The sequence below is a fragment of the Teleopsis dalmanni genome, chromosome 2, assembly GCF_002237135.1.
Source record: "Teleopsis dalmanni isolate 2A chromosome 2, ASM223713v2, whole genome shotgun sequence".
NCBI classification, from domain to species: domain Eukaryota; kingdom Metazoa; phylum Arthropoda; class Insecta; order Diptera; family Diopsidae; genus Teleopsis; species Teleopsis dalmanni.
The window spans coordinates 112,088,390-112,101,212 of record NC_051847.1 but is presented as its reverse complement, the minus strand read 5'-3'; the positions used below and the strand labels follow the sequence as shown (position 1 = coordinate 112,101,212).

General features: G+C 30.7%; 1 protein-coding gene across 1 annotated transcript; it reads right to left on the bottom strand.

The window, feature by feature from the left end:
- Positions 1-5: 5 nt before the first annotated feature.
- Positions 6-12,818, bottom strand: LOC119679743. Its single transcript, XM_038092248.1, has 10 exons — positions 12,643-12,818; positions 12,364-12,564; positions 12,096-12,305; positions 6,606-6,972; positions 6,386-6,559; positions 6,156-6,325; positions 5,947-6,091; positions 1,833-2,074; positions 212-686; positions 6-153 (listed from the first exon to the last, which is right to left on the bottom strand). Exons 1-10 carry the CDS (start codon positions 12,784-12,786, stop codon positions 17-19), a joined length of 2,265 nt encoding a protein of 754 aa, XP_037948176.1. The 5' UTR covers positions 12,787-12,818; the 3' UTR covers positions 6-16.
- Positions 12,819-12,823: the final 5 nt, after the last annotated feature.

Here is a 12,823-nt window from a genome sequence, read left to right as displayed (position 1 = left end):
TTATTTCAAAAATGTATTAAACATTAGTATTGTCATTGCAACACATTTTAAAATATAAAAAACTAGATTCTCCAGCCCGCAGTTGTAGCCAATTCTTCTGGTTGGAAATGAACATTTCTGAAGGCAGTTGAGTTTCCTGTAACGCTTCATCGTCTGTCAAAAATAATAAAATAAAAATAATTGAGCTATAAAATTAATAGAAATTTTATACTTAATTTATGATCATATGCTGGTGACTTTGTTATTGAAATTATATCTTCAGGTTTGCGGAGTAAAATCTTTCCCACACCCTTACACATGCGAAGAACCTCATGATTACTCAACTTATCTAATTGATCTTGATTTATGAAGTTGCAATTTAATATCCATTCACGAACATAGTCAAAATCACTCAGCAATCGTAGTGCGCCGGCTATATTGAATTTTATGCGTTTATTATAAATAAAGTCTAGCCAGGACTCACATATTATTCTTAAAATAAGTTTCAACACTGCAAGTTCTGTTGTTGCTTGTATTATGGGTAAAAAGATTTGGTCCAGAACATAATCGACATAGGTAGACTTCACTTCCGCATTATATGTATTTTGCTGCCAATGGGTAACTGGCGGAAAACATAGCGTAAAAGTGGCCAAACTTAATATCCGGCATACAGATGATAATATATTAACACATTCCTCTGTAGTATTCTAATAAAATATGTTTATATACAAGTAATTGTAAAATTTCATGATATTTTAAAGTCATTAAAGTTAGAAGTTAGTAATTTGTTGACAAAAGCGTTATACACATTAATTACTAATTATATATAAACTGATCTGGATATACAATAAATTGTAATATTTTATGCCCAAAATAATAGAACACGAAAGAGTAGAGAATTTTTTGTATTGCAAAGGATTTATTCGTAAGCATGATATTAATTTTTATAGATTTTTAATAAACACTATAAATCGTTTTAAAACTCAACAATTTTATTACTTTTCAGTTCAATATGGTATATCAGAAACAACAAACTTGAAATGGCTTTTTCATTTATGACTTTTTAAGACCAATAAGTGTTTTTCAATTACGCTAAAAACTGAAAGTAAGGGACTTCTTGAGTCGTCTGTCTCTAATAAAATGAATATATACTTTATTTATCATAATTTAGTAAAAGATTAGTAATAATAATATATTTATGTAGCGAAGTAAGAATTAGGATATAATTCAGCATGATGAATATTTTCTTCCCAACACTAGTAATGAGACCGGTTTCGTTCATTTGATCTAACGCCCGCAACCGGTTCTTTTTGTTATTATTATTTAAAATCTATACAAATAATATGTAAATATAATAGTTCATGAAATTCATCATTCATCATTCATCATTAAATCAAGGTCGTTAGCACTATAGGAAGTTTAAACATATCACTATATAATACAATTAAATCACAAAAAAGCAGTGATGGGATAACCTGAACCAAACACAGCCTAGGTAGTGGATTCTTATTCTAGGTAGCCATATTCTTATTTTTGTATTAGTCTAGTATTCTAATGTGTTAACTCATGTTACATGCATATTCACGTCTATATATGTAAGCAAGCAAAGTATATCATATCTTTACTCTTTGGAAAATTTTCGAATATGTGAAAATTAAAGAGCAGTGTGAGTGAATTTTGTATAAATAAAATGAATACTAACACTATGCATCTTAATACAAGTCAGTAAATGAATATTACTAGCAAAATTTTCGATTGAAAAATTATTATAATGAAGTGTATAAGTTAAAATAATATATGTATTTTCTTAATATAAGTTATAATCGGTGCTGTTATAAACGTAAGTTTCTTACCTTTAGTTTTTCAATATTGACTTTGACCTCACATATTAATTTTGTGCGCAATGCAATGCATACCAGCATTAAAATGTCATTCAAATTAGAAGATAAGTTTGGCAGCTTAAATTTATCAAATAATTTTAGGCAGATTTGCACGTCCTGTTCTAATATCTTGAAAAAGAGACTCATTTTCCATTCACAACATAACAATTTTGTTTGTTCAGTAACCCATATGCGCATTGAATGGACTGAATGATCTGAGTAAAAAGAATAAAATTTATTATGTGTACATATAGTATGCCCTCGATAATCGAAACAATTATGTTATAAGGTTTAACTCGATTTCCAAAATGTTGAGATTATCAAGAGATTTTTATTTTTCTAGTAATGTATTAAACTACATCCAATATGTTATACATACCTATATACATGGAATAATATATTTACTAGGTAGATACGAGATATTTACCTGTACCTTATATATTTGGTACCTTATATTTACTGCTAAGGCAGAAAAAATTTTGGTGGTGCGTATGCGATAACATATTGTATTCTAATTAGGAATAACAATTACTCAAAAAAGGAAACAAGAAAAAATAGTGTCGCGATTATACAGATTACAATGAAAATTGTGATCGGAAAACGGAATTTATTTACAAACAGGAGAGATTTTGATAAAAATTCACCATCTCCTTCGATTTATTGAAATGTTTTTATGAGCTTAAAACAAAAATACGCATATCTCGGGAAAAAAGCTTCTTCCGGAGCGATACCAGGAATATGGTACATGAGGATTTTAGAATTTGCATTTTAGATCATTCGCACGCTCTGTGAATGACAGACTATTCAAATTTCCTACGTTGTAAAGATAAATAACATAATTGAATACTTTACTTATATAATGTCCATTTAAAATCGTTTATATTTAATTACTGTTGGAAATGTATAATCATTATTGAATAGTGGACTATCCTTATTTAATTAATTGTATTTAACATATATTAAAATCAAGATATTCATTCACTTTTTGACTTCAGATAAGATCTATATTAATAAAATTAAGTTGGTTAAAATACAAATAAACAATTACCAATATTTGTCATTCATGAAAATATACATCAAATATTTTTAGATTTAGATTTAGAAAATTTTGTAAAAAAACTAAATCTTTTTTGAAGGCAAAGAATAAGAAATACTTTTTAAAAATTAATGTATCTCTCGTCTCACACCAGACGTATGCGAAAGACATATCCGTTAAAAAATCTCAAATTATTTCACAAAAATAACTAAGAATTTTAACTAAGAACTAAGAATTAATTACACTAGTTTACAAATAATTAAAATATTTCCTTTAGGGAAATTTTCCATGGAACTCGAAAATCACAACGATTTTTTTTCCTGCGTACCATTTTCGAGTTATTTGCAAAAAACCGTTATTTTGACTTTTCTCAAAACATCACCCTTCACATGGCCCCCTAACTTTATTTTTTTAGAAGTTACTATAGTAGTGCGTAATATATCAAATTAAAGGTGAAACTTGTATGAACATTTTAAGCTACATAACGTTAATATAACTTATTTAGTTTCGCTGCTATAGCTAAAAATGTACAGATGAAAATGTTTTTTTACGCTTTTTTCAACTTTTTCGATTTTCAATGTGATGGGACTCCCACTAAAATATTTGAAAAAATTATTTTTTTGATTAATGTTAAAGACTGTTTTAGTACAAACATTTCGAGTGGCTTAACATAAAAATCGAATAAAAATTTCAGAAGTTATTTGCCATTTCCCAAATTTCCCCAAAATAGTGGTTTTTATTGACAAATTAGAAAAATCATTTTTTCGAATTTGTTTTTTTAAATTTAAAGTGCAAATCAAATAATATTATGTAAAATTATACAAATTTTATTCAAAAATTAAAAATTAATATTATTAAATATTAATATATTGCATTTTATATAAAAGTTCGACGTCGAACGTGAGACTGCATTATTAAAAGTGAATTTATATATTATAATGAGGTATATGTGTACTTTGAGCAAGTACACATATTAGACACACTCCATTAGAAGTCCACGGTTTATTCTGCTTAGCCATAGCAAATCCCAAGTAGAATCGTATGGTATCATATGATACCATATGTAAAATTAGCAGTTTAATAAACTAACGTTCGAAGTCAAACTTTTATATACCTAAAATGCAATATATTAATATTTAATAATATTAATTTTTAATTTTTAAATAAAATTTGTATAATTTTACATAATATTGTTTTGATTTGCACTTTAAATTTAAAATAACAAATTCGAAAAAATGATTTTTCTGATTTGTTAATAAAAACCACTATTTTGGGGAAATTTGGGAAATGGCAAATAACTTCTGAAATTTTTATTCGATTTTTATGTTAAGCCACTCGAAATGTTTGTACTAAAACAGTCTTTAACATTAATCAAAAAAATAATTTTTTCAAATATTTTAGTGGGAGTCCCATCACATTGAAAATCGAAAAAGTTGAAAAAAGCGTAAAAAAAACATTTTCATCTGTACATTTTCAGCTATAGCAGCGAAACTAAATAAGTTATATTAACGTTATGTAGCTTAAAATGTTCATACAAGTTTCACCTTTAATTTGATATATCACGCACTACTATAGTAACTTCAAAAATAAAGTTACGGGGCCATGTGGAGGGTAACTCGAAAACGGTACACAGGAAAAAAAATCGTTGTGATTTTCAAGTTCTACGGGAAATTTCCCTATAGGAAATATAAGTCTCGTCTTTAGAAATTTTTAGCTGTAAACTAGTGTTATCTAAGTGTTTTGCAAAAAAATAATTCATGCCGAACTTTTTATCAAATATGAGTGAAACAGTGAAGGACATTGGGTTGGACAGCGTAGAGTCGTCTAAATAAAAAATATAAAATTATAATATATTTCATAATGAAGTTGCTAATATTGCACATTTGAAACTTGTCTTTATCAAATCACAATATTACAAATGAGAATTTTGTATTACTTTTATATAAATTTTGTTTTCGTGTCTACGAGAGCATATCAACTGAAAGTGAAACTGAGATTCAAGAATGCGCCAGGTCCATTCAAAAAAGGTAAACATTAATTTTATGTTTATTTTCGAAAATTAACTTCAAATTATTTATGTTAGACTGCTCTAGCATCCACTGGGATGGCAAGCAGCTTCCAACCATGACTAGGTACCAAAAGATTGGCAAAGTAGCAGTAATTATTTTTACTAACGAACAAGAGCATCTACTAGGAGTTCCTGGATTGCCTTCTGACAGGAGGGAAAACGCGGTATCAACTATTTACGACTTGCTAGCTAAAAATAAACTTTTGCATACAGTAGAGTCCTTGTGCTGTGACACTATTGCGTCAAATACTGAAATAATAAAAGATGCTTGCATTTTATTGGAACGTAAACTTGGAGAAGATTTATTTTACGAAGTTTTCAGACACCATTTATATGAATTGGTCAATTTCTAGCAAACAGTATCGATCAAGACACAAGTTGTTATTTAACAGACTGGAAACGACTAGCAGTTAGTTATGAAATCTTAGGCTAAAACGATATGAAATTACGTTTCGATCAGCTGACGTTTTTTACCATATCATTTCATATATTTATACTCGAAATGAGTTTCGTTTGATTGGCAATAAATTTGAAGAAAAAAGAGATAGTATATTTATTGTAAAAATAAACATAAAAACTTGGTAAATAAATAAAAATTATTCATTAACAACATAAAAATATTATGGACATTTGTGGTATCTTACTAAGGAATTAGTGGCTTAATCGTTTTAAATAATACATTTCCTGTCCAAATGAAAGTAAACATGGCGAAAGCTTTTGCAGAAAAATAACCAAATGATTGAATTGTCATCCAAAAAGATATCTACATTTTTGAACTATTGTCCGGGTTTATTGCTCGTAATCCTGGTAACTAGAATTCTCTTTCTGATAATCAACATGACCTCACAGTACTGAGACTATTAAACTTATTTTAAATTTTATTTAAAAAAAAAAATGAAAAGGAATGGAGATTCAACAAAATATCAAATTAGTGGGACCACTCTAATATATTTATATTAAATTTGTTTATTTTTGTAACTTACCAATCCGATGTAAAATTGGTATTTGTTCAGAAACTGGAACTAAGGACGAGTTTCCCATGTTAATAGTAGGAAAGAAATTATTGCTTAAGTTGACTAAGTTAAAAAATACTACTATCCAAATTGTGCCTGTAGCCGTACCCAAGTTCTATAAAAAAAAAACCCATTTAAAGTACTTTAATAATACATATCCAATAAATATATAATCGTACATTCTTTGGGCATCCATGATAAGCATCAGATATTTTAGTTACTAAAACATTTATAGAATTATTCGAAATAAACGTAAATCGAAAAAGTTGATCCCAAATATTATTACACACAAAATTAGTAAGAATTTCACTTACACCTCTAAGAGTAGAATGTACTGGCTCTGGAATATCTGGAGCATATATTAATAGTATATTAATAAAAAATTATACTTTCACGAAAATTTATTAACCTTCAATTTTCTGCATTTGCATCCAAAGTCTTATGGAATCAATATGAATTACAGAATAACATGTTATTGGAGTATCCATCCACCAAAGTAGTATATGATCCAAGATTACACCTACAGATGACCATATTATGCGCAACCCATGTGCAATTAAAGTATCGTGATTGCTATTAAAGTCTATATAAAAAAGTCATTAATTTGTTAAGCAAACCAATTTACGAACCTTGAAGAATGCTTGGGCATATTTCATTCGCTTTTGATAGTAACTGCTCTATAAGCATTCTTTCCCTTTCTAAAAACATATTTGTATGCTTCCGGCACTGATTATTATCTTTTTCAACATCTGTTTGGAAGCCGTCACTGTTATTTCTCAATGGTCTATTGAAAGCATAACTATCATTTTGGAAGCATTGGTGAATTTCATCGGTTCCAATATTTAATGTTAGTATGCGCAAAATTTCTAAGCTGGAACAGTTCGATTCACAGTTTTCTAACCAAGAATTTCTTTTACTTTCCTCCTGCTTATTAATATTCAAAAGCCCAAGCATTAAATCTAATATGCTCTGTTCAATGCGTGTTTGAGATATAAACTATAAAATACAACAAGTAAAATATATATAAAAATATAAAACATGATATTTTTCATATAATTCCGAAAAACGGAATTATTGCTATTCTTAATAGCAAAAAAGTTTGTGAAGTTCACTGGAGTAAATTTAGTAATTCGGGAATATCTAATGGAACATGCGAATGATTTTCGAACAATTTGTGAATAAAGGGCCCATTAGACATCAACGCTCGTTGTCAACGCGCGCTTGCCATTACACAAACAATTTTTTAAAAATTTTTTAAACACGCCTCAGATAAAACAACAAATATACTAAAAAATCGCTCTCACATGAGAATTTTTTCTCCTACTTTTCTCCTACTTTGTGAAATGCGAAATTTGTTTGTGTAATAGTAACATTTGAAATTTTAAGAAATGTGTTGACGAAAATCAAAAAATTTTGATATTTCTTCAACCACGCTCGTGTTTTTGCATATACAGTCGGATTTGGTCGGCATGCAAAATTTAATTTATTTTGAGAAATGGAAGCGTAAACATGTAACAAAAGAATAGTGAGTATTGAACAAAAGAATATATTTTAATAAGAAATTGCAATAAATGATATATGTATATAAATACAAACAAATAAATGAAGATCGGAGTATCGATCATCTACGTAAAAAAATCAACACCACTTGGGCCGTTAGAATCGGCCCGAGCCGTTTGAAACGAGGTTTCAAACGGAGTGACTCCGTGTCGTATGACTACTTTAACCTAATGTTGAAAAGGATAATTCAAGCAGCATATCTAAACCGCACTGGCACAATATTCTACAAAAGTGTGATGCTACTGGCCTGAGCACCCGCGTCGTCAGTGCAGCATTTTCCAATTTAGAAAAACAAGCGAAGCAAATGGGTCTTGTGATAAATGAGGACAAAACAAAGTACTTTCTGTCAACAAAAAAATCCAGTGAGCGTCTTGGGACCCATGTCACTGTTGACAATTATAAGTTCGAAGTTGTAAAAACCTTTGTTTATTTAGAAACCAGCGTAAACAACACAAATGATGTTAGCCTAGAGATTTAACGAAAAATCACTCTTACCAACAGATGTTACTTCGGGCTAAGTAGACAATTGAGAAATAAAACCCTCTCTCGACAAACAAAAATTACGCTCTATAAATCTCTTATCATGCCTCTCTCGCTATATGGTGCAGAAGCTTGGACAATTGCCAACAGTGATGAGAATTCGTTAAAAGCATTCGAGTGAGAAATTCTTCGGAAGATCTATGGTCCTATGGTTGGCGACAAGTATCGAATTAGATCGAACGATGAGGTGTATGAGCTATACAGCGACATTGACGTAGTTAATCGCATAAAAATCCAGTAGCTTCACTAGCTTGGCTATTATAAGTCGTGCGAATGAAATAAAGTGTTCCGGTTAGAAAGGTGTTTGATTCGGTACCCGTAGTTAGAAACTTGGTAGATGACGTCCGCATTTTCAATGGAAGGACCAGGTCACCAACGATTTGGAGCCGGTCGGTACTACCAACTGGCGGCTAAGGACGACTCACGTCTGTAATGGCCAACTAAGTAAGTAAGTAAGTATATTGACTAGTGAGATAGCATTTATACCTCGAATATAGTGTAGTTCTACTTCCACAAATAAAACCACCATTTTTTATTCTTACATATATAGTGCCTGGTGCAGTTTATAGCTGTTAGTCAAATTCTAACAGTACTATATATTTGTCTGCGTCATTTGTTCATGAACATTTGCAATTGTTGGCAGCCACACTGGAGTTATGATCTGAAACTATCTGAGATTTCAACTCTAAAAACATTTTACTTGATCGATATTATTAAAGAAGCAGATTATTAAAGAAGCAGACCCACATGGATGAAACAAACAACGTTTGATTAAACAAACAACGTCAAGTTGTTCAAGAAAGTAAAGGCTAAGAGTGAAAAATTACTCATCAAATTCCAGAGGTGGTTATAAGCTCACCATCTACCATAGCTACCACATTAGGTTTTGAACCTAAAAGTACCTACGCCACGGAAGGTATGTCAATACTGCTAAAATTGGAAATAACCATTACTGTCAAAGCCCAGTTGCGTAAAGTGGCAAGTAAACAAAAATATATTTGTCACATTTACATATTGACACTCTTTCCAATTACAATAAAATGTAATTTAAATATCAATATAAAAAAGGTGAGAGTGCGGTGGACGCAATGTATATTTAACCGGATTTGCGTTTGCGTGCAGCTTGCGGTAATTTGATTGTTTGCGGTGCACAACTTGCACTAGTAAAATTGCTGTTAAAATATAGTTTATATCGTAACACAACTTAACTTAACAACTTAAGTTAAATACGACAGAACCTTTGAAATTAAAAATCGTCTAATGTAGATTCAGAAGTACTATTAACGAGACGATTTCAGTCACAAATAACAATAGACCAAGAAAATTCGATTCTAACTATAGTAATCGTAGAAAATGTATACTTTTGTAAAATAAATCCTGTAAAAATATTTACTACATTCCATACCACAAATACCATATGGAGATAACGTAGCTTCTCTACGAAGATTCCATACCGGACACGGGAAAGGATGAATTTCGGAAAGGTCGCCGAAAATATTTGACGGGGATCATGTTAGGTCCGAAATTGATTAAAATCTAAGATTCGAGATCTGGATTTAAATAGTATAGCTGTATCGAAAATATTAAGCAATCATCGTAGATATAGGTAGAAATCAACACAATAGGGTATTTGAATTTTGATTAAAGCTCAAAAATAGGCATATGTGCGTTTTAATCAATACTTTTTTAAAAAAATCATTCTTCTATCACACTATATAATATTCTGCGGACCTATTGTCATATGACTTCTGTTTGCTTTCAGATATAAAAAAATATTTGAGATACGACATTTAATCATATTAAGGAGGTTATTAGTGCAGTTAACCTAGAAGTTGCAAATATAAAAAAAAACAGTTTTAAGGACTGCTTTCGAAAGTCCACCTTTAAGATTCAAAAAAGCACAGCAATTTAAGGCAATTATGTTGAAAAAATTATAAAGGTAAAAGTCATAAAATTAAAATTATTTTCATAAATTTTTTTGTTTTTTATTTAAGCAAGATTTTTAGCCCCCTTCTATATAGTTGTTTACTATCAAAATTTTGGAATCTTATAAATAGGGAGTATTAGTATAGGGAGTATTAGTACCTTGTGATCAAATAAGAACTTATTCGTTCTTTTTTTGAATTCCCGTGCTTATCCAATCGGAAAATTTTTTTATTTTCACGCTGGCAACACTATTATACACATTCTGTCAAAGTTTAACGCATATCGTACGATTCGTTTTTGTTTGGCGTCTATACAAAGAAATCGAAAAATTTTTTGTGGCGATTTTTAGCTGAATTTCATTCAAAAAAAGCGTCGTTGTTATGCGACCAAAGAGATGATTTCCAACGCAGATAGTGATTTGAATAGCAAAGAAAACACAAGGACAAAAGTTTTATTTAATTTATTGAAATTTAGCTGGCCATACAACGTTGTATGGCAATACTCGAAACAGCGTTGTATGGTCACCCAAATATCAATAAATTAAATAAAAATTTTTGTCCTTGTCTTTTCTTTGCTATCCGAATCCGCAAAACAATTTTATTTTTATTATATTACTTATAAAGGTGATAACCCAACCGTTTAGAGAGTTTGATATTAATAAGGAATATAAGATCATGGTACTATCTTTATATCCGTTTTATTCATATTCGGCATTATATATGTTGACTTTCATAATATTATCATATCCTTTAATTATGTTAAGGCTAGTTGAGTCAGTGCACCTGAGCACTTTTAACCTCTATTAACTGCCAGGTTTCTTCAAAACCCCTCTTTACGCCTTGACTAGATTATTATTTATCACTTCATCAGACTAAGCAATAATTGACCTCAGATCTGCATACCTAAGGAGCCGAGGAGCCTGTAACCATTCTGAGATTTGATAACGCGGTGTTGGTAAGTCTGTCAGATTTCGCAAATAATTTCAGGGCTCTATCCTTTATGTATTTCTTGATGGGATCAATATTGATATCCCTGTGGATGTCATTCGTCCTAATGTACCATGGAACTTTGAAAAGTTATTGGAGGTAATGAAAAATTTTGGCACAGCTAGTTCATTTCAGTTGAACATGTTTAAGCCATGTGAATCGTTTGTCCAACATGATACTGAGATATTTAACGCTTTCCTCCCAGTTTATCACCATATCCTCCACTCTCACTCTCGACGGATTCTGTCTCCACTTATGCGTTATAAATAGAGCCTTAGTTTTTCATTATTGATTTTTATTTTCCATTTCTGAAAATACTCCAGAATGAGGTCTATATACTCTTGAAATGTGTTCGTTATGTTGAGAGCACATTTATCTGAGTATAGCATTCACGTATCGTCAGCATATAACGCCAGAGTCGAGGGACCCAACATTGGAATATCAGATGTATAAATGTTGTAGAGAGTGGGGGAAAGTGGCGATCCCTGAAGAACCCCTGCTTCTATAGATCGGACTGACAAGAGAGCGCTGTTGATTTTCGTGCGAAAGGACCTCCCACGTAGGAAATATCCTTTAATATTTTTTAAGTAAATTAATTAAGAAAAATATCATATTGTATATTTTAATGGCTTTATCAAGACATTGATATAATTCAGCGGATTAACATCCAGCGGTTTCGCTGGCTTGGTCATGTCGTGAGAATGGATGAAGATGCTCCGGCGAAAAAGGTGTTTGACGGAAGAAGACGTAGAGGTAGACCGTGTCTCCGGTGGAGTGATCAAGTTGAGGGAGAACTAACTGGACTTGATATACGAGACTGGAAAAGGCGCGCACGCAGCAGAGGCGCCTGGGAAGACATGCTGCGTCAGGCCGAAACTCGATAACGGGTTGTTATGGCCACATAAGTAAGTAAGTAATATTTTAATGGCGATTTCTAGCAGATCATGTTGCGCACCTTAAAATTTCTCCAACTTTTCAAATATCTTTACAAATGAATACCAGAACCAATATACAATATATTAATTTTTAATCGATATTAATTTACTGTCAAATGTTTTAAATAAATATATATTTTTAAATATGCTTAAACAACAAATCAAAAATTACCTGTAAAACATGGGAGAAATCAATCGCTTTCAGTGTTAAAAGCAATGACGGATAATTATTACTGCAAACATTCGCATTTGGTTTACAGCATCCATCGCTTTTTTCATCCTCCACATTTAAATTGCAGCATTCATTGTACAGTTTAGTAAGTTGGAGTGCCCAATTGAACCAATCGTCTGAGTGATAAGATTTACGAAATAAATAACATAACTAACGAGGGAAAAATTCATTTTATTCTAAGTTCATATAAATAAATTCAGAAGCATACTGTCTTTTTCAATGTTAATGTAAATTGATTAAACCGACGATCATTTAGTTTTACTAATTTATGGAATTTATTTAGAAGTAAGGAATTATACGGGCTTCGCTTCATCTTCTTCGATAGCGAGACAAATTCCATACGATTGCAATTTTTTTTAAAATCCCAGTATCTTTTTATTATACGCTCTGATTCTTCCAAAATAAAACCCTACATAAGATCCATTGGAAGTACAGCAAACACATATTGTTTCATGAAAGATTCTTAACCATTTATTGAGTAACTTACGCGTTCAATAAAAATGTCCATTTTAACATCCATTATGACGTGTTTCGTAATTCTGCGAAGCTCAACTCCCAGTTTACTTATTTCAGAAAAAGTATTGACACTTTGATTTTTATTACGACAGTACCATTTCGGAGTTGAACTCATTTTTATAAACTCAATTTTTATCAAATTTTTGTTAATG